This window comes from Lonchura striata, chromosome 7 (genome assembly GCF_050655825.1).
Source record: "Lonchura striata isolate lonStrDom1 chromosome 7, ASM5065582v1, whole genome shotgun sequence".
Taxonomy (NCBI): Eukaryota; Metazoa; Chordata; class Aves; order Passeriformes; family Estrildidae; genus Lonchura; species Lonchura striata.
In genome coordinates this window covers 3,805,001-3,827,500 of record NC_140709.1, presented here as the reverse complement: position 1 = coordinate 3,827,500, position 22,500 = coordinate 3,805,001, and the positions used below count along the sequence as shown (strand labels likewise).

The 22,500-nt window shown below is 41.6% G+C and overlaps 1 protein-coding gene across 5 annotated transcripts in view; it reads right to left on the bottom strand.

Moving 5' to 3' along the window:
* Window positions 1-22,500, bottom strand: part of ZEB2 (zinc finger E-box binding homeobox 2) — a 113,946-nt gene that overhangs the window by 3,901 nt on the left and 87,545 nt on the right. For all 5 annotated transcript variants that reach the window (XM_085584092.1, XM_085584091.1, XM_021530343.3 and 2 more), the window contains 6 exons: window positions 21,795-21,866; window positions 15,588-15,776; window positions 14,674-14,888; window positions 12,051-12,159; window positions 9,216-11,185; window positions 7,026-7,206 (listed from right to left, as the gene is read on the bottom strand). In XM_085584092.1, coding sequence (XP_085440218.1) covers window positions 7,026-7,206; window positions 9,216-11,185; window positions 12,051-12,159; window positions 14,674-14,888; window positions 15,588-15,776; window positions 21,795-21,866 — 2,736 coding nt within the window. The remainder of the gene's footprint in view (window positions 1-7,025; window positions 7,207-9,215; window positions 11,186-12,050; window positions 12,160-14,673; window positions 14,889-15,587; window positions 15,777-21,794; window positions 21,867-22,500) is intronic.

The window sequence follows — 22,500 nt, the reverse complement described above, 5'->3', positions numbered from 1 at the left end:
TTTTTTTTCTATCCAGTCACAGCTACCTTCAAGTCCTACTGTGAAAGTTCACATTTAATAAGGTGTGATTAACGAATCCTCAAGGAAGCCAAAATTGTGTTATGAAATGAAGGGGAGATCTGGCAGCAAGTAAAATACAGGAGAAACCACAGCTAAAGTAACCCAAATGACAGGGAAACTAGTAGATGCCCAGAAATTAGGGCTCAGACTGCATTTCTTTGTAAGAGATTTTCCTAGGTCTGCACACATACAAGGTTTCTTTTTTTCCTGTATTTCTCTTTATAGTAAAATAGAAAATTCAAACTTGATATATTGAATTGTAGCAGTATTACTTGTGTGAACTGTTTCTTAAATCTGCATTTCTGCCAATTTAACCTGTTGGTTTAAAGTCAAACTCAAAGAAAATTCTGGGCTTTGAGCTTTAAATGTATTTTGGCTTTGAACCTCCATCCTTGACCTAGGGGTGCACCAAATCCAGAGCTGGAGTCAGCTACCTGCGATTCAGGGCACAAGTTTAGCCACAAAGGGGAAATCCCAGAGTCTTAGCTCAGGAGATTTAAGCACGATCAAGTCACTTACTCAAATTAGCTTAAAATCCCAAAGCACTCTCAGCCTAAGCGCTCTCAAAGCCCAGCACTGCCAGTGGAAAACCCTCACGGGTGAGGTGGGAGCTTTCCCAGCTCTACCAACACCCAGTGGGATGAACCTCTGCCCTGACCCAGTTGTCCTGCTGGTTACCCTCGGAGCAACACATTGATATCCCCTCGCTAATACCTCAATAATTGCTAATTTGGTTTCTTTTTTGCTCCTTGCAGACTTTCTGCTTTTCCTCAGCACCTTTTTAGCATCCTGCCCACGTTATCTCAGTCCCTCCCTCTGACTTACTTTTCCCTAACATCAACAAGCCCAACCCTTGTCTTGCTCCACTTCTCCACCATCACTTCTCCATTACTTTGAATTCCCTGATTATTTTTTTACAGCACACTACTTCTAATGCCCACTACACCCTTCTCTGTCCCATCCTGGGAAACATTTGAGGTCAGATTGGACAAAGCCCTGAGCAACCTGATCTAGCTGAAGATTTCATTGCAGGGACTAGATGACTTTTAATGATACCTTCCAACAGAAACTATTCTATCCATGATTCTCTCTCACAGCTGTGCTCCATCCAGCTCCCAGCAGTTTTCCTTTCCTCAAACAGAAGTCATCCACCTCCACTGCTCTCATCCAGACTTGCCTCCACCCACCCTTCCAAAACCTGGGTGATGTGCTCATCCCTCAGTCTTTGCCTGCTTTGCTCAACCCTTGCATGCGGCATTTGTGCCACACACAGATGTAACCTGGCAGGGAATCATCCATATTTTATAAATTAGTTTAGAAATGAATAGACTAAAATACTTCATATTTTCATATTAATTTATGTTAGCACTAAAAAGGCAATGCTAGAGCTATTTAGTCTACCACATCCATATCAAGGCCTCAGTTCTGATCTGAGGGAACCTGACAGCTTGGGCAAAGTTCTTTGTTCAGACACCACATAACATACCTTAGCAGTGCTCAGTGTGCAGCTGTTACAACACTAATTGAAATATGTTTTTAAATGTATCGGGTTTCTGAACATTTGCAGAATTATTTTCTTCCCCTCATGTGCAAAACCCAGTATTCCAGCCGTCTAAAATGAGTGTTTAATCCCTACAATGTGTTAAGAGGCCATAAAATAAAACTGGACTAAGGTATTTTACACTGGGGATGGGGATAAATCTGCAATTGTAGGTGGATGAGGAGGACCTACAACTTTAGAAAACCATAGATCCCTGGCTGGTTTGGGTTGTAAGGGACCTTAAAGCTCATCTCATTTCACCCCCTGCCATGGGCAGGGACACCTTTCTCTAGAGCAGGTTGCTCTAAGCCTTGCCAGAGCCTCACAACCCTCACAGTGAAGACTTTCTTCTTAATACCTAGTAATATCTCCCTAATACCTAAAATCCTAATATCTAAACCCACTCTTCATTTTGAAGCCATCACATTGTCCTAGAACACTGTCATGCAGTGTCACAATATTCATACCACCACTGGATTAGAGATAAATCAAAAGGAAGCAGATTAGACATCCCACCCCAGAGGTTGTATCTAATCCCATCCGAGATCCTGTGTCATCCATGGGGGATGGAGCTGGGAGAGATGGACCCAAGGAAGATCAAAGAAAGGCTCACAAAACACTTGTGTTTCATCAGATGAATAAGTGATGTAGATGCCACATTTGGCAATGAAATTAAATTATAAATCTCTATCAAATATCTATAGGAAATATTTGGGCCTTTTTTTGCTGTGTTGCAAAACACAGGCTCCCATGGGAGCCCACACTCAATTTACAGAGGGGAAGTTAGAACTAATGTCTTTGCAAAGTCTCTAAAATTGCATTTCTGTTAAAACAAGGCAACAACAACAAAAATTTCTGATAGAAAGTATATCTCAATCTTCCTGGGCTAAAAGTCTTTGACTGAAAAGCTGTGCATTTCCCATTTGCAGTGGTATAAAAGTCACAAGACATCAGATCACAAGCTGTCACTGGTCCCAGACTAAATATCACCCATCCTTTGCCTAAGGCAAAGTGGGTTTCTTTGCCATGGGAGGGGGCCAAACAGAAATCCCACTCTTCGGAGGAAAGAAGGAAACATTTTTGTGACAGTTTGTTTTTTATTATTTTTTAAGGCAGTTCTTTTGAAGCTGCTCAGGGGTTTGGATGTTAGATGTAGTCCCAATGGAGATGGATTAGTGGCCAGAGCATAGCAAAGCGGTCAAAGGTGCAAGATAAATGCAATTTATATATAATTGCCCAAGCTGCACCTGTTCCATTTTCAATAGGAGACCTTGTCTGCAGACACAAACATAGAATATATCCTTTTTTCCCCTTTATTTGAGTGTAAAATGGGGAATTCTAAACTTGTATCACAGTAAAGCAAGAAAAAATAACCTTTAAATAGCATGTAAATTTTTTATGAATCAAGCTCTAAATAAAGAAAACTCCCAAGCTGGGAATTCAAAATACTAGCCAGAGAGAGCTGATTTGCTACCAGGCTCAAGAACAATATTTAGTTTACAGAATCAATCTGGAAATAAAACTAGTGCTTGCATCAGCATGAAAGCTACAAAAATAAAAAAGAAGTCTTAATAAAATATACAGTGGAAAAGGAAAGGATGAAAGCCCTAGCACAGCTATGAGGCCCTCGACAGCCCACACAAGTAATAAAATAGAATATGATGTAATATAGAACAACAATGAAAGGATTTTAAATTTCTAGGTAGGATTCTGAAAAACTGTTTCCAGCTTTTGTTGCGGAGCAGGCACACTGAGAGTTCCCCTGTGAAGCTACAACAAAGCTGGTGTGTGGCAGACATGGGTGTTGACGAGGGCAGAACAAACATTAACCTTCACCTTACTCCTCCATCGCTGGACCAGGAGCCAGGATATTTCTGAATTTCTACATGCTCCATTCTGTTTGCTCACCTGCTCACTCACCCACTCCTGCCTTCCCTCCTTGTCAGCAGCACTAAGAATTTTCTGCTCACCAAAGCACCCATGCTTTGCCGTGAAGGCAACCAGCTTCTTCACCTTTCGTAAGGAAAGTGTCTTGAAGCTTGTGCTAAGCAGCTTGGAAAAATCTGAGATTAGACACATCCCATATTGGCTCAACTAATTTCAGCCTGTCCAAATTAGGATGAGTCCGTAAGATTCCACAGGAAAATCATGTGAGCACTGAGTGCCTGTGCTACCTGCCATGCTCTGCACCCTAATTACAGCACTGCATCCCCTGGCTTCAAGGAAACAGGACCCTGTGAAGCTCAAACTCTAAGAAGGACACATAACTTCTCTTAAAATTCAATGGCATCCCAAAATTAAATTGTCAGAATTTGGTTCTGCAACAAACAGTGGCCTCTACGCTAAATTTCAGATGAGCCAGAACCAATGCAATTCACTCATTGCAGTAACACAATAAATTTTCCTTCTCCCCATGAAGCTGAAAGCTATTACAGAATACCACCAATACTGCACAAATTAAAAAGCAGGGATTGTGAAATTTGTGGCCCTTTTTCTACTCTGTTCCAGCTGTGGCAGGCATGGTGTACAGAGGTAATCCCAGAGCTCTTTGTCCTGCAGCCGGCCACATGGTTCCACCAAAAGTTCTTGGTTGACAAAAAGACCTGGCCAAATCCTTTTCTTCTTGCCCTGGCACCAAAACTCAGCTGCACTGCAACACCTAAACATTCCTTTTTTCTCCTTTACAACACTTGATTAACAATAAACAATTATTCAGACAGCTTATATAGTTTTACCTGTCTATGTTTTACTTCAAATTATTTCTCTGTGATCAATTTTTAGGGGCCTCTGTCTGACTCTCTTAACCCTTGTTCTATCACTGGCTGCAATACATGGACCTTGAGAAGGGGTGACAAATAAAAATCTGATTGTCCCAAAGTTCTAATAAAACACATATATTCTTTTTCGACAGAAAAAAAAAAAAAAGAGATTGTTATAAAACAGCCATTATTTTGTGCTTCTCCAGGAAAGACAGGGAGCATTCCAATTCCTCCTAAAACATGATTTTAATGAAGCTACAACAGGTCGTGATCAGCTGCTCAGAAAACAGCAACACCCTCAGAAAAAAAAAAGGCTTTTTTTCTCTTTTTTAGGTTTCAAAAAGTTGGCTGAAAAATCTGAGCCTGCTCTTACAATGACCCCAAAGGCAGAAGAGGGTGTTACTTTCAATTTGGTTCCTTCCACTGAACATGGACTGCAGTTTCACACCTATGTTATTAATGCAATTACAAGCTCTGCCTGAAACTATCAAATTAATTTGAAATTCACTTAAGATGCACATGAGCCATTAGCCAGAGTGCCAGTGCAGTGTGCAGGTATTGAGGCAGGCCCAGCCAAGCCCTTCAGAGCTCCCACTCAAACACTGGCATGATGCACTGAGGCTCCATAAAAGCAAATAATAGTAATAGTACTTCCCTCTTTATCCAGTGAACTCCATCGCAGGATGTCATGAATTAATATTTACAACACCCCAGAGAAGCGGGCTGGTGTCATTTCCCCATGTTTCAAAGATGGGAGAAGGTGAGAGAAAGCTGAAGCAATTTGCTGCAATTCACAAAAGAAGTCTGAGTTGAGGCAGGGGAGAGTGCCATGCTCTCAGTGCCTGTGCCTCTGCCACGAGACCATCCTTCCTGTCCCTAAATGCCAGGCTCCAGCCTGATGATGTGCTCTAGTTCTACTGTATTAAATCTGACACCCTATACATGTTCTGGATCATAAGGCTGAGTCCCATAAAATTGATGGACGTGAAGTTGAGAAGCCAAAAGGGACAGAGGAAAGAAGCAGGAGAAGAGTCCTGGCATTGCAGCTGTGTGGCATTTTTCTAGGCAGTAGGTTCCCATGCTACTTCAAGACCATAACATATTTTTGCTATTACAAATGCAGTTTATTTTGCAAATCAAGGTGATTGCACACATTTCAGCTTGTCAAATTTTCAGCCTTTCAACCATATGTCTGTCGACCTTATGGACTACCAACTTTATGGGATTCAACCATATGTCCAGATCCCGATATATATGAAGGCCAGTTCCAACATAAGAGCTTTACAGTAGTAGTGTAGTAAACCATAATGTTTGCAGATGGCTGTAATAAAATCATTCAGGAGAGGAAAGGTGCAGGGACGTAAAGCCTTCAAAGCTTCTTCTACTGAATAAACAATTTGATCTGAATAATGTAGTGAGAAGCACATTCTGCCAATGAACTGGCTGATCTAGTCCAAAATGTTGCTTTTAATTTTCTTTCCCAATCCCACGTGTATTTTAACTTCCTTTTGTATTTTCCATTGTGGGATTAGCTTAAAATTTGGAAGAAAAGTATAAGAAGGAAAAATAACAAAGTAAAGGATTTTGCTTTAAAGGCACCATCCATTTCTGAATAGTAAATTTTTCATTTGTGAAAAGCCAAAGGGTTATGTGAGGCCTGGAAGATGTATTAATAGAGAGGTTTAAGGTTTTTACCCTCAAATGGTGAGATTGAAGGATGATGTGACTTGCTTCATTTCCTGAAGTGGGACTCAGCTTTCAAAGTTAAGGCAAGTTTCCTCCTGAGTAAACTTTTCCTAACTCTAGGAAGTTGGAGTTTGGTTTATGTCCTGCTGCACAATAATTCAGATGATAATTCACATTCCCTTTGTCCAACATAACTTGATATCTCTATTATTTGGGAAGCTCCGGTCCCATTTTCCCCTAACTGAAACATGCTGAGCCAATGTGTGGCCCTCAGAGAGCTCTGTCCTGGCTGACAGTGGGAAGGGAGCACTGTTTGTAAGGGGAACCACAGCCAGCATAGGTGTGATAGAAGGTCTTTTTCAAACCAAAGTATTTTTTAAGCTGACAGTGCATTGTGAGCTTTGGCAAGCTTCCTTGAACTAGACAAAAATCACTTCCTACTCAGGAAAGAAGGGAACCTTCCCTGGACATTAACTGGGAAGTGAAAAAGTGAACTGCAACCTGCTTGTGCTGCTGGTGTGCAAAATCACTGTGAGAGGAAACCCCCTGAGCTGCTGACTTTCAGATAACTTGGCCAGAGCCAGCTCTCATGCTGCTAACGTCAGTGGCCATTTTCCTATTGGATTTAATGGAGCAGGGTCAGATAGTGTCTAAGAAACAAGAAATACACTGTCACTCTTCCTTCCCAAGGCAGACTTTGTGCTAATCAAGTTGCAATTGTTTTATAGTGATAGGTTCTGTCTCATTTCAAGAGGGCTTGGCCTTGGCGATGATTGCCACAGCACCTACCAACATTTACCCCATCACACCCAACTGTCCTTCACCAAACAATAACCATCAAGAAAAATTAAAAAAATAAGTCAGAACAGAACAAAATATTTTTTTGAAAGCCTCAGCACCTGCACAAATGTGCTCATGAAAGACTGTGGAGAACAAAGCACGACCCTCAATCCTGCCCTCGGCGTGCACGGCTGCCCTACCTGTGTGCTCGTATTTGTGTCGCAGCAGGGAACTGCTCTTCTGGAATGTCTTGTCACATAAGTCACACGCGTACATGCCACTTTCTGTCTTCTTGATCTTCTTTCGGGACAGACAGGAGTCGGAGTCCGTCATGTCGTCGAGGCCGGACATGTAGTCTGGGGTTCCATCAAGCAATTCTCCCTGTGAGGGAGCCACTCGTCAGCAAAAGCTGCTCCCGCCACCCATCCTGCCCACCAACCACCCAGGGAAGTTACAGTCATGCCTTGGTGGTTCCTCTCAGCTTAGGAATATGAATAATGAGACTGCAGCTGATGGAAAGTATGGAAATAACGAGGAGCCTTCTATTCCTATGCCTCAAACCAACTTTCTGTCTTTGAGCACTCTGCAGCAATGTGGTTTGCACAAACCAAGAGTATTTACTGCATCAGCACTAAATATTTCCAAGAAAGTGTGAAGGGGAGGCTCTTCATGGCCAGTAAAAAATACTGCATTATTTTACAGAGGTAAATGTAAGCAACAGCTAAGGGATCATTCCTCTCAAAATTCCAAAAGTTGGGTGTATTCTGTATCTGTAGAAAGGTTTTAATTGAATTTTATATTTAGGTACAAATGTTATTATTATGCAATCCATTTAAATGTATGTCTCCCGACTAAAGGCCTCAAGCTATATTTTTATATTTAATTTTGTAATTTGAAATAGGGAATATTAATAACACTTTTTATCAATGTTCTATCTATGTTAAAACAGCCTTCAGCATTAAGCAATAATGAATGTGGATCAGTAAATTATTAAATTTCTTGATATTTATTTTGTCTCGATCCAAAGAGAGTGCAAACTTGCATGATAACATACATTTCCATTTGCTATCACACAGTTCAGTTTTCTTAGACTAGGTTTGCACTAATTAATATTAGAGAAGATTAAATAGGCTTAAATACATTTACAAAGAGGGCAGATGTACTGTAAATTGGAATAGTGGAACAGCTGTTATGGAGGTGCAGTGCTATTTATGCTCCTATTGTGCAAAGAGGGATTACAGTCTGTAATGTAAAACCATACCTGATTTTCACATTTGAAACTATAAAACATTTACTAGTCAGTAAAATTACTAATGGACGGTAATAGGACATGGGGGACAGGCGCAAATGTAAGAAAAAATTATTAATCTATAATCAGTTAATCTCATTTAACTAAAGTCTGTACATTATATCTGAATACACCCAGCAAAAGGCTATAAAAGTACAAGACTTCTGTGTAGTTGCTCTTCACTTCAGTCATGCAAAGGACAAAATCCTTTGCTACACCTGTGTTAACTCTGGGACGAACTGGGGGAAGAATTACAGGTTGTACCTGGGCAAAAAGAAGTGCTGACCCAGATTATGTGTCCAGAGAAAGACTTTGTCTGCAATTAAGGGCCCTGGCTGCTACCTCTCCAAATAATTTAATTTAATCTCTGGGTTTTTTTGAAAGCTGTTCCAGATGACTGGCAGGATTAGAGGACTAAGTGTCTGGGAAGACCAGTAGGTAGCCCAAAGGAAGGGGCTATTGGTCAATGTTTCTCATCCCCCAGACATTTGTGAGAAGAGAGGACAACTTTCCCATGAATGGTGGATGAACAATCCCCCAAAAATATAGAGATGGAAGCTCTAAAGGCTTTCGATGGATTACAGTGTCTATGAGGCTGTATGGACAACTGCTTAGAGGGATACAACAACTTTGTGTCTGAGTGTGGAGGTGACTCCAGAGGGGTCTTCCACTGCTCCTTTTCTCTGTGGTGAAATATAGTTATGCCCTGAAGAGATAAGTTTTCTTACAAAGTTTCCTTCTTTTTTTCCTCTAGGATATGAATTTTATTGATATTATTATTATTATTATTATTATTATTATTATTATTATTATATTGCTATACAAATATAATGAGAAATGGCTCAACTCTTAATAGAACAAAGGTCATTATGCCTGTTCAAAGTAATTGGTACTGCTTCTGAATCCAAGTAGAAGTACTCTTAAGTTAACTGCGGTTTATTTTCCTACTACGCCACATTTTTTCAAGTTCAGACTTAAATAAACCCTGCTAATTTTGTTGGAAATGTTGATTATAGCTTTGGGCTTTTTCTTCTCTAAGACGACACATCACAAAATACTAAATTCTAGCCTTTCAAAGCAGAAAACAGTTGAAACCATTTACCTGAAATCCTTGTTTCCGCTGGTACTTTCTCCTTTGCTGCATATCGGCAAAAGTAGCTGCTCCAGTTGGGTAGGTATAGGCCATATGTGGTAGGAAGCTCATCTGATCTAGTCCTGGGTATGGTCGCAGCCCAGGAATACTGGTCTGGACTGGTGGCATAAAAGTGGCTGGGGGAAATGCGCTCTGTGGTGGAAGTGTTGTGTATAAAGGTTTGGCACTAAATGGGTTCATACCAAATACTGGGTTAGTGCTTTTATCCAGATTATTTGAATTAGAAAACTCTTTCTTGATAAAAGTCAAGTTCAGCGGCTCATCTGAGTTTTCAGATGATGAAGAAACACTGTTGTGTTCTAAATTTACACTATTAGATTTTGTTTTGTTCTTTGTGGCTATAATACTTTTGGGTTCCTTCATTTGTTTTGGTAAAGACAAGTCCAATGGCTCAGCCTGAAGCTCCTCAGAAGAGAAACTGTTTGGAGTGTAAGAACTACTGTGGGAGTTTTTAGAAGATGTGGAAGAAAGATTTAAAGGAGAAGGAGTATTGCTCCTAGAGTGGTCCAATTTATCAACTGGCTTAATATTGGTAAAATGAGGAGGTTTTGTTAGCCTGAGAGGAGTATCACAATTAGTAACACTGTTATGGAGTTCAGCTATAGATGGTGAAGTTATAGAGTCCACAGGCTTTATTGGAGATCTGGCTGACAAAGAGTCTTTAGTGGGAGTGTTGTTGGTGGCAGCCAACGCCACCTTGGCACCGGCCCTTTCCAGTGATGGTGACCTGGAACTTGAGTACTGGTAGACTTTTCTTTGTTCAAACCATTCCTTCACAAATTCCTGAGGAAGGCCAACAGCAATGGAAATTTTCAGTAGTTCATCAGAGTTGGGCTCCATATTCATAGCATAATATGCTTTAAGTACAGACATGTGGTCCTTGTATGGGTTGATGGGGCTAGTCATTCCTTTCTCAGAAAGTACTGATGACAGCAAGAGGGTTTGCTTATCAAACACTCCAGGTTTGTTGGGAACCATGTTCTCATGAGGCTGAAGGACTGCCTTGATTTCTTCGTTCATTTTACACAGGTAACGCTCATGCTGATGCAACGGAATGGGACCAGGAAAGCTTTCTTTACAGAACTGGCATGAAAATGGAGTGGATACGTTGTGGTTCTCTATCATCTTGTCTTCAGTTACCAGGTCTATTAGGGTTCGCAGTTTCTCTTTTTTAATGTTATTGAGCTGCCTCCTCGAGTCTGTGGTCAAGCTCTGGAGGCAAGCTTTGGCTTCATTGACTTTCTCTAATGTATAGTCAATAATACTTTTAGTGGCACCATTATGACTTACTACTGGAAGACCCACGGGGGGAATATTGGGGGAGGTAACTCCTTGTTCCTCGGCTTGAGAGCATGAATCCTTCATATGGTAAACCTTCAACTTGGAGATCTCTTCAGCCTTGCAGTCCATTTTCTGCCTGGAAACCGTGTTGTCCACAATCTGTAGGACCTTCTGCACCTCGCTTAAATTGCTGCCTACTGCAGGAAACCCGAGCAATGGTGCTTCCATCCCTACACCTAAGTGCTGCATTGGACTTTGAGCAGACGCGTGAACTCCTAAGGGGCTGGTTGCTCCAAGTCCACCATTCATAAAAGGACTAGTTGCACTAAACCCATGTGAGGCCATAAGAACCTTGTACTCATTGAAATCTAGTGGTTCTGTTTTAATTTTCAGTAGGCCTGTTTGCTCAGACATACTAAGTGGTTTGCCATTCTCCAGCTTGTTTCTCAGCTGCGTGATGGCTGAATTAGTAGGAGAGGAAGATACAGAATTAGGAGAAGAACCCGTCTTGATATTGTTTCTCATTCTGCCATTTACAGAGATTAAACCAATACACTTCTTGCTGCTGATGTGCGAACTGTAGGAGCCAGAATGGGAGAAACGTTTCTTGCAGTTTGGACACTCATATGGTTTTTCACCTAAAATGATAATTAAAACCAAATGTTAATTATCATTCTTGCTGCTATGATTGCAAGAGTTTGCATTTGGTACCTAGCTGACCGCCTGTGTATCCAGTGATTAATAGTGAAGGAAATATTAATTCTCTGAACTTGACCACACACCACCACTGCTTTACCCTCCTCTTTCTACAGGTTTTGAGGTCAGTTTGGACCCAGGGTCTCCAGGTGGCAACAGCCATCAAAGTGTGAGATTGGCTCCAGACTGACCGGGGCAAGTCACAGGTAAGCACTCTGTGGGGAAGAGAGTCAAATCAAATCAAGACTGTTCAAATTGGATTTTTTTTATTAATTTCCTTCCCCAAAATGGAATTTTCACCAGATATGAGCACCAGTATGAGAAACTGAGTCCTGATGTTAGAACCTCCACGTCAGTTTGTGCCTGGGCTGAGCCTGGTGACATTTTGTGTGCTGAATTCTGCATCAAGTAGGAGAGCCAAAATGCCCAAGTCATTCAATCTGAGAGGCTTGGCAGTTTCTTGTTATCTGAGAATATGAGCTGTATTTCACTGCGGGGGGGACTTTTTATTTTGGAAAATATAATGGACTCTTCGGGTTCCCACTGCACAGCGATGAATGAACGCTCCTGAACTCAAACTACCAAACAATCTATATTATGTGCAGGAAAATTTACTATTTCCAAATCTTTTAGCAAGACCGTGGTATTAACAGCATGATAAATGAGGAGATGACTCAGATATCACTTATGAAATACCTTGGTAGCTCCAAGAAGCCAGAAGCAGAACTGTGTAAATTTTAAGCAGTCTTTAAAACTCAGCTAATTAAACAAAATGCAAATGAGCACACCAGCACCTCCGCTACTCACCACTGTGAATTCGCAGGTGTTCCTTCAGATGGTGTTTATATTTGAAGGCCTTGCCACACTCAGTGCATTTGAACTTACGATTGCCTGCTCCTTGGGTCAGCATTTGGTGCTGGGAGGAAAAGAAGAAAACAAAAGACATACCAACATGAATTTTATGCAAGAGAAACCATGAATTTCAAGCTTAAAAAACAAAAATTAAATTAATGTGACTCTGAATTCATCAAGCAGACCAAAAGGTCTGCATGTACATTTATTTGTCTCATCAGCATTGCAATAAAAATCAAAATGTTGGCAGTAAACCGAAACAAATGAGAAAGTACTTTCACATGAGCATTCGATATTTGCTTTAGAATTATTTCCTAAGTCTCTCATCAGAAATGTGTTGCTTTAAGGTATCTTACGATGAGAGAAACAGTTTTATAAGAAGATTTGTGGCTCTTAATATTCCTAGCAGATTCTGAACATGTGGGACTCAGCTTGTTTAAAAATTCTGTTTACTGCATGTGGAGGAAAGAGAGAAACACTGTCGTTAGTGGCATTTCATGTAAGATTTAATTCATTATCAAGCAGGAGAGACTGCATCTTCAGCATAAGCTGCTGCTGGAATTTTTTTTTAAATCACAGAGCAGCAGGAAAGACTTGAGCTTTCATGCCATGTTTTTCCCTGGTGCTCTTCTGAGGGGCGAGGGAAAGTTGAAAGTTAAAAGGGGTGTAAAGATATAATCAAAGAAAGCTGACCTTTTTGCAACAAGCAAGGAAAGCCCCATGACTTTGAATTTGGAGAGGGGGAAAAAAAATTAATTAAAAAATAATTATTATCTTGATAATCATGTGCGGAGTTGCGGCAATCATGTAGCCACTCTGGATGCTCAAGGTAGGAGGTCAGCCTTTTGCAGGCAACCACGACACAAAAGCCTTTTGCAGGAGCAGGGAGGGGGGAAAAAGGGGGGAAAAAAAAGGAAGGAAAAAAAAAAAAAAAAAAAAGGCAGCGCCGAAACGGTATGACAACTGCGAGGGTGTGCTGCCTCTTCCCACATTCCTGGCGAGACAGATGGTGTTACATGGGACACAGGGAGGTTTGTTCAAACAGCAGCAACCTTCAAAGATCAAGCAGAGCCCAGCCCGCCGCGCGCCATTGAGGGACCCGCGCTCATATGTTGCTGAGTTGCATAAACAAACAGCAACAGCTGTTTTGTCTCCCCCCATCGCCCTCCGAGGACTACTATAAACTTTAGTTGTGCCACTGTTAATATGATACAATCATTTTAATTTACTAATTGTAAATGCCATGAGCAAATGAGGGGACTTTTCAACACCAAAGCTACCATTCATAATGCGCCAGTACCAGCGCGCTCTCGCATGTGAAATTTCAGGCAGTTACGTTGGATAAATATCCAGGCGGGTTTTGTTCCCTCCCCTGGTGTTTTTAAAGATACGAGGCAAAAGGAAGAACCTTACAGTGGATCAGGTTAGGAAAAATATACATGGGAAAATGTGTTTGTCTACTGGAAAAGCCATGGGAAGGAAAGAAAGGAGAAAGTGCTCTGGAGTCATTTGTATTGATTTAAGATCAAGCAAAAGATACAGTTCTCTTAAAAATGCTAATTGCAAAAATCGCATGATTAGGAAAATGTGTGTTTGCCTAACTGAATTTACCTTCTGCTGAGAAAAACCTACCAAGAGAAATCCAGCAGATTGTGATTTTCAGGTTTTTAAGAAAAATAAATACAACATAAAGCCTTTATAATTTGACACAATGCACACATCTATTTATTCAACTTTTAACCACGCCATTTGAGTTTCCATTACAGCCCTCCTTACGATGGGTTTTTAAAAGTAATTCTCCACCTAGGAACAGTTTTTCTGCTGGTGTGTAAAGAATTTTGTGGCACAGGTCTATCATCAGCCCATCTAGGAGCACTAGGGAAGCTCAGTCACCTGTTTGAGACACCAGGATTTCCTTAAATGTGGCACTGCTATAATATTACATGTGCCCCATCGAGGAAAAAACAGCTTTGATTTATTGCGGATACACTGCCGGGCTATACAAATGAGAGCAATGCCCAATTCTAGTGGCACAATCACAAATGATATCCTCTATGTACTGTCGGAAGAGTTCTTCTCAGAATGTGTAATTATGTCTAACAAACGATTACACAAAATACGCATAATTTCATGTGATTGAAAAGGTTACTCAAAAAGTAATGAAAAAATATTAGCGGATCTTTTAGTATGTCTTGGAGCTCCTATTTGCAACACTGCAAAGTAAAACTAGGTGAAAAATGGAATTGAAATTGCTGAGATGTTTAATAATGTATAATTAAAATGCTACAGTTTCATTCACTTTTTGAGGAACATAAAAACGAAACTAAAGTCAAGTTAAAGTGCAAATAAAATTTCTAAATTAGAAATTAACACACTCATTCGATCGTGAACATAAGACTATTAAATCATATTAGAAGAGACCATCAAAAAATCATTTAGACCTCAATTAAAGCTATTACCATTAAAAGATCTGCATCTTCAAAATGCCATGAAAAATTAATAATGATTGCCAATCAAAGCAATATCGTTTCTCTAAGGGGTTATTACAGAAAGAAATCACTTAAAACCAGCCCCCCACCTGATCTGTCCCTGGCTTGTGTGTCACCATATGCCGCTCGAGCTGGGTGCGGTAGGCAAACGTGTAGTTACAGAGAGGGCACGAGAAGTTCTCCTCGTTCTTCTCGTGGCGGTACTTGATGTGCTCCTTGAGGGACGTCAGGCGCTTGTAGCCCCGGTCGCAGTAGGGGCAGGTCAGCAGTTGGGCGAAGGCATCTGGAGTTCCAGGTGGCAGGTCTGCACCCCGGGATGGGGAGGGGAGGGAAGAGAGGCAGGCCAAAAGGTCAGCAAATCAATGGCAGCTCATGGGCTGATTGCCCGGGATGGTATGAGAGGAATCGCCGCAATCTGCTGCCCGGGAGGGAGGGACGGCGCTTCCAACCGGCGGCGGGAGGCACCGGCACCCGCGCACGCCCACGGCAGACTCGCCGGGCCCGCTCTGGACCCCGCCGGGAAATTAATTATGGGCATCACTCCTCCCGCAGACCTGGCTGCCTTGAAAACTAAGAAATACTTTTCCTGATCAATTGGCAATTTGCATTCCAGCCCCAGCTCATTATGTTACTTATGCCATTGACCGAATCCTTCCTACTGACTCTTCTCCAATTATTTATCAAGGCATTGGAGAGCAAGAGGCTGGCTACTCTGTCTTTTGTTGCATCAAAACTCTATTAAAACTTCCCAAACTCCCAAGCAGAGCAGCAGCCTTTCTCCTCTTTAAATTCAGCTCTTCAGTTCACCCACCAAGTAATACAAATGTGCTGACTAAAAAATCACAATACACTGAAATTACAGCCCCAATCTTTGCTCATGAAATTCCATGCCGCTGCAGCTGTTCTTCAATTTTTAAGGTAAACACCCAGGCATGTAGTGCATTTATAATTGCAACAGCTGCACGAGGTCAGGATACTGGCTAAAAATGAATTACAGCCTCACCATTTTCTTCTTGCCCATTGGCCTCTGGAGTGCCAAGGCGAGACAGTTCCTCAGGGGCTTCAGGGTAAATAATGGCTGTGTCGCTGCGCTGCAGGTACTCTGCTATGCTGACTGCATGCCCATCTCCTTCCTCCAGTTTCCTTTTGGCGAAATATTCCTCGAAGTCCGACGTGCAATTTGCGTTCTTCACTGAAACAAGAGAGGGGGAAAAGAAAGGGTGGTTGAGTGCATTGTCCCAGAGAGCCTGGGCCAGTCAGCACTGCTGGAGGTGGAGCAGATGTACTGGAGCTACAGGGCTGGGGCTACAGCTGGATCCTTGCTCCAGCTCCCAATAAAATTAACGTGGGCTTTCTACCAGTGTGGATGGAAGTAAGGGCAGGCAGTTAAATTAACAAGAACACGGGGCTCTACAGGGCAGAGGGAGAAGTTTATGAGGCTTGGGTAATGCAGGTAATCGTTCATTGCTGGAACCTGAACAACCTTCATGGGGCTCCTGGGGGTCCCACAGCTTTTGGCATGAGCACAGCTCGACCTACAGGACTGAGCTCAGCTGCCCCTGGACCCCTGAGACAGTCCCCATGTGGGAGATGGCAATTGCAGGTAGTAAAAGACCAAACTTTTCTGAGACAGGTCTTCCTCAGGCTGCTCTTTGTCAGGCACAAGAAGAAAGTTGCTCATATCTTCCCGCTTTTTTTTTTCCCTCCCTGAAAAATTAACTTATAATGAGAGAATGGGATGTTTTAAAAACTTATTGCTTCATGATTTCTGCAATAGAGCCACATGGTTTAGACCATAACAGGGTCACCAAGCCCAAAACCACTTTGACAATCCATACAAGGGTTTTCTTTCTTTTCTTAAAATGTAACCTCAGTTTTTTATTATCCATGCAATGTCCATGAAACATAATACATACTCAGACACAAAGCATCCTGTTACAAAAAATGTGCTTTTCTCCTCCAAGTATGAACACTGCTTACAGGAAAAACCTTAAAACTCTGGGGTGTTATAGACAAATAATATTATAATTATACTAGGAAAGAAAAAAAAAGGAGATTACCATTTTCTTCCTCTAAATTGTGTCACTTTGTTTATTAACAAGTCTTGAAAGACACAGTTGGTGGCAGGGAACTGAAGATACTTGTTTTTAACTGACCATAAACGAAAAGAACAACTTATGATTGATTAAATTTTTAATGTATCTCTGCAGAGGTGAAATAAGAAAATGAGGAAACACCATGGACTGTTCTGGAGTTGATGTAAAAGTAAAATACTAAACAGCACAATTCTGCTGTCAGTGATGCCAAGGATCAACATGGAGTAAACATGTGGAAATCAAGGGGGTTATGGTTTTAACCACTGGAAATGAGAGACTAACCCGCTCCTTGGTGTTTAGAAACGGGTGAAGGCTTTGCCTCAGTTTCCTCTGAAAATGCAAGGCAGTGATGCTGGCAGTGAAAATGAGACATGACCTCTGACTGGGGCACAACTGGGAGCCTGCAGTGCCTGATTTGAAGCTCTGATCTCGGCGTCATCGATAAAAGTAGATATCCGTCTCTGTAAACCTCATCCCTTTAGCCGATAAAATCAAATCCTCTGGCTGAGACGAATATGCCCTATTTTTCATACCAGCTGAGCAGCTTCTCAACTGTTCTGCAGTATTTTAGTGACAGTGACCAAATGGCACAGGGCACAGGACCCTGGTTTTTGGAAGGGAACTTCTGTTCCTATCACAGTGGTTTTGTAGGGAATGGCTGCACCGCCACGGAGCTCCTCTTGGTCCTACTGCAGCTCCAGTTACCATTTGTTAATAGCATGAGAAACAATTCTCCCCTTTCAACACCAAAATAAAGCAGCTTCTAGAGAAGGGGAGTGTCAGTGTGGAGAAGAAGGAAGAGTACTTTACCTCCATGTTGTTCTGGGAGAGAAATATAACAAAATGGTACTTACTGAGCACACCTTATGCACAAGAGCATCACAGTAGGTGTAGAACTTCTTGTTTTTATCAGAAAAAACCCCGAGGCTTTATTTTTTATGCTGTAAATCTAACTTGTCATTCCCCTGTTATGCCTAAATCTTCCAGGTGTTAAAAGATCATCTACCCTCTGACTTAGCACTACTCAAGCTCCAATCCTGCTCTTGTTTTAGCAATACGCCCAAGAAAACAAGTTTAATTTTGCCAAATATAGGCCATGAGCCAGTGAGTGAAGCAAGGAGAGGGAGTTTTTCTCCAGAGAGGAGAAACTGAAGGGCTCCATGGGATGGTCCCATGTGTCCCTTTTCTCCCCCAGGTAAACGAGGAGTTTGCAACTGCATTTATAGGATTAGGATTCAAGCTACTAAGCAAGGCCTGAGTTAATATTAGGAGCTTGCATCCCCAACTCAAACCCAAATGAGGTTCTTCCTTCGTGCCCCCAAGTCTATCTGGAGGCTGATCCAACAGGCTGTGGAGGACTGCTGCGATATTACCAGCCTTGGCTTCCTAATTCTTCAGGATTATTGAGCTTCTATGTCTGTACATGCAATCCAGGAGCTAAAGCAAATGTTTACGTCTACATTATAAACCCCTAAAAACAAGGGGATTTAGTGGAAAAGCTGATAGACCCTTCACTGAAACAATACAACCAGTGCTGCAGTGCTGCAGATTAACACAAACAGTCAAGGGTGCCCATGTGGGGCTGGTTTCTCACTAGCAGCATTACTGACAATTCAGACGTGGCTGGAAGCTCACACAGAGGTACTAAAAAGACCCATCTGACAAATATTAGGTTTGTCTCTCAGCTTCTGGGTGGAAGACTTGCTTCCCCCCTCCATGCCCTGATTTATTTTCCATGTACAAAGCCATGTTCCCAGACTCCTTGTGGACTGACACTGCACACACACTGCACATCCTCTCCTGCGAGGCAAGAATTTCAGTGAGATCTATGGTGGGGGACCTCACCAAATAAGTCTTTTTTTAATTAATTATTGGAGCCTGGAAAGCAGAAATATTTTCAGCTCCAAAAACTGATGTGGCTGTGTCACAAAAAAATAAAACACATTAAGGAAAGCTATCTTTGGAGGCATTTAGGACCTTTCAAGATAAAGTGAAAGAGAGGTCCAAGGAGCTTGGGAGACCAGTTATTTTGTGTGGGAACTCGTCCTGTGAGATGGTGATAGCTGCCCTTAATCGCAAACAAAGCTAATAAAACCACAGCCTTCATTAGCCAGGAAGTGAGAGGCCCCCATTGGTACACACAGATTACAGCCTGAAAACGGCCTGTCCTCCAATCTGCCAAGTTTTGGTTCTGTTTTCCTCCCCCTGAAAGTTTTTCTTTCCCTTCTTTAAATTATGTTAAGAGATCTTTACTTGAATTTTGACAGATGTTACTAATCAAAACCAGGAAAATTTTTGTTTGTTTACAGAGATTTTGTTAATCCATTCTCTGCAAGCATCCCAGTTGCAATAATCATAAAAGGTTGAATAAAATAAACCAGAAGAATTTCTTCATTCACCTTTTAAAAACCTCTTCTGGTAAACGTCAGGTTTTCAAGTCCCTGTTGCAGAAATCCTCAGAAATATTTACAAAGTCATTTAGCAGGACCAAAATCCTAAATTTTCACCCTAATGGTCACTTCTGCTTTTTCACTATGAAGCCCGCATGGCTCATTATAAAAACGCAGATGATTAATGTACAGATGACAATATTTCTCTTTAAGTACCACTAGGAAGTGGCTACTCTGACAATAGCAGAATGATTTAATAATGAAGAACTTTTCTTCTAGTTTTCTTTCTCTACTAATTATATTTTGCAGTGAATTTGATGCTAAAAGTGTACCACAGATACTGCACACACGTACAGAAACTTTCTGGTTGGATGTATGTTTTCATTGGGTTGAGTTTCATCCTCACCTCGGCTACTTAATTGAATAACAGTATTAGATGCCCTATAACCTGCAGGGAAAAACTGAGGCCACACACACAAGACAGGCCCAAAGCCTATAGTGAGGCTCAAGAAGAAAACATTGAACACTTCCCAGATATCCAGGAAGTATCTCCTACAGCTCAGGGACTGATTTCTTCCCTTTACTTGTCAAATAATGATTGAGAAACCTCACTGGGCATGAAGGGGAGCTTTTATTCCTAATAAAAAAAAAAATAGAGGTACTCATAGTCACCTGGCATCTCCCTCTCAAGGTGAAAATATTGGCATAAGCATTTAATTTATAAGAGTATTTAATATGCCTAAGTAATCTGACATTGCTCTTAAGATTCTACTGAGATTGCAGCAACTAAAGAAACATGTTCTACTCAACCTGACAAGGCACCAGCCTCCACTGAAAGGGGCTCTGAACACCTCAAAAAGTGACAAAAGACTTGAATTAAACACTGTCAGAGCAACTTGTGATGGTTATTTGAGCAAGCCTCCCATGGCAGCCAGAGTAAAGAGGAGCCAAGGACTTGGGACATCTGGGGAAGGAACTGATAGGAGCAACACACAGAGAAGCTTTTTCATTTTAAAAGCAGACCACTTAAATGGAAAGCGTCCCTTGAGCCATGAGTTTGCAGTGTATCAAGCTGGGTAGGGGTAACTCTTATTTCTTCCATGCAAAACTGGTTCCAGTAGAGGCAGGATGCCCCATGGACCCCGCTCAGGGCTGGCACAGGGCACCTCCAGAGAGATTCTGTGAGCCCAAAAGTGAGCTGGAAGACAAGGGCATCAGATAGTGGAAGGGAAGGGACTGAGGGGACATGAAGTCTTCCCCTTCATGCAGACCACATTGCAAGCATGAAGGAGTCAAGGCCTGTTATGGCAAGGAAAACATGTGCAAAGGAAGTCACACGGACTGATAGGGGACCTCAAAGGTTCTGGTAATGTAATTCAGATAACCATCAAACCTTGTTTCTGAATCAGATGTCTTTTAAAATCCTGTTTCTCCGAGTGCTAAGCACAGTTTTTCACTTTATTGCCATCTCTTGGAAATAAAATAAGCTTTTGAGATACATATGCAGCCAGTTCTGCACAGCAACATCATTAAGTACATACGTAATGATGAACTGTGCCTCAGTGCCACCCTCCTTTCATGCATAATAAATCTCACGGATGAAGAAAGCAGTGATACGGTTTTATTTTCCTATTATTTTCCCCCTCAAGAATGATAAAGTAAATTTCTTGTGTTGCTTAATAAGAGCACTGGGGTTTTATGTGGGTGTTACCAACATTAGGAAAGTGTGAGTAATAAAACCCTTGTGAGACTTTGGTACCACCTTTTACAGTAATATTTGTGGAGAGTATTACCTATGAACTAAATTTCATAATGGAATGGATAGAAATGTACTTACACTAGAAAACTCTTCCTTTTAGCTGTGTAAATCTATCTGCAACATCTCAAATTGTGACAAAATGCAGAAGAAACACTGTGTGATGTATGGCATTCAGCTGTGCTGAGGATAGAATGGGGCCTTTGGAAAGAACATGGTAAATCCCTGAATTCATTTGGATTTGAAAATAGCAACAGGAACATTTTGCTGGTTTGCTCTGCTACGGAAAAAGAGAGATGGCTCAGAGGTGATGCCTGCTAAATATCTCTGTCACACTTCTTGTGCCACCAAATGTATTCATTTCTAAGAAGAGGGGAAAGAAAATGATGCTAAAAGTGGGGAAAAAAAACCCCAACAAACAATTAGCCAGAAACATTATAATCTCATAAATATGCATTTAAAGTGTGTGTGTGTCTGTGGATCTATGTAAGGGGTTTCTGTGTGCCTTGTTGAAAAGATGTTTTCAGTCTCTGAAGCAGCTCACTCTGTGCACCACCCAAATCTGGGGCTGCCCAGGAGGGTGCACCCCATCCTCATTATCAAGCTCTACAGTCTCTCATTAAAAGGCCACTGTATCTTGGCCCAGCTACTTTAAACAATCCAAGGTTCACCCTGCCTGGGAAAAGATCTCCTCACACTGCTGAGGACTATCATCTCCCAAGGATGCAGCTACAAGGAGTCGGGGCTAAAATGCTGTGGGACACAGGAGGACTCTTCACTGCACGAATTGGTCACTGCACTCTCATGATCAAGTTGGGGGGAATTAAAAACCAGGAGAATTATGTCAGTATTTTCCAATTTTTTAACTGAAAACAAGAAATAAGATTTTTGTCACTCTCTTTCTCCATGCACAGCTAGCTCCACGTGATCCCAAAGAAAAGCGATGCTCACTCCGTGCAAGGCCTTACCTGTACCGTTGTTTCCAGTGGTCTGAATTGTGGCTTCAGGCCCCATAGTGTCATAATCTTCCTTCATTTCTTCTGTGAAACAAAGCAGGCACAATTTTAGCACAGGCAGGCTGGTGAATGGCTCACAAAGCTGGGGAAGATCCCGCTCAGGGAATGAGAGAAAAGGGCTCTTGTGGACCTCTACACAATGGCTTTGTTCTGGGAAGTGAATGAGTTCAGCAGTGCTGCAGGGACGAGAACTTATTTACTTTAAACACGACAGCGAGTGGTGAAAAACAGAACTATTTGTTCAGAGTAAACGAAGGGCTTTTCCCAATATCAAATCTAACAAGCAGTGAGAAACCCCTTTTTGGGTAAGAAAAAGGGATTTTTTTTTTCGTCCTTTTCCCCCCCTTACTTATTTAAAAGAAATAATCAGTTAACAGGCACTGTGAAATCTATACCTGGAAGAAAATGCAAATGCAGAAGGAAAATGTAAGAACTTCTTGTATCTCCCTCTCTATCTATCGCCACACAGATCTGAGCTGTCACCGTCATTTTAACCTCGTTTCAGGCACAGCAAGTATTAATTTTGAGTGGTGCAGAAATGCGACAAATCCCCAACTGTAGGAAGTTCTCTGCCACTACTACTTGTTTGCATCTTCTGTGCACTGACAAACTCTGCCTTTATGGCCATAAATAGGGTTAATACACATGCAAATGAGCA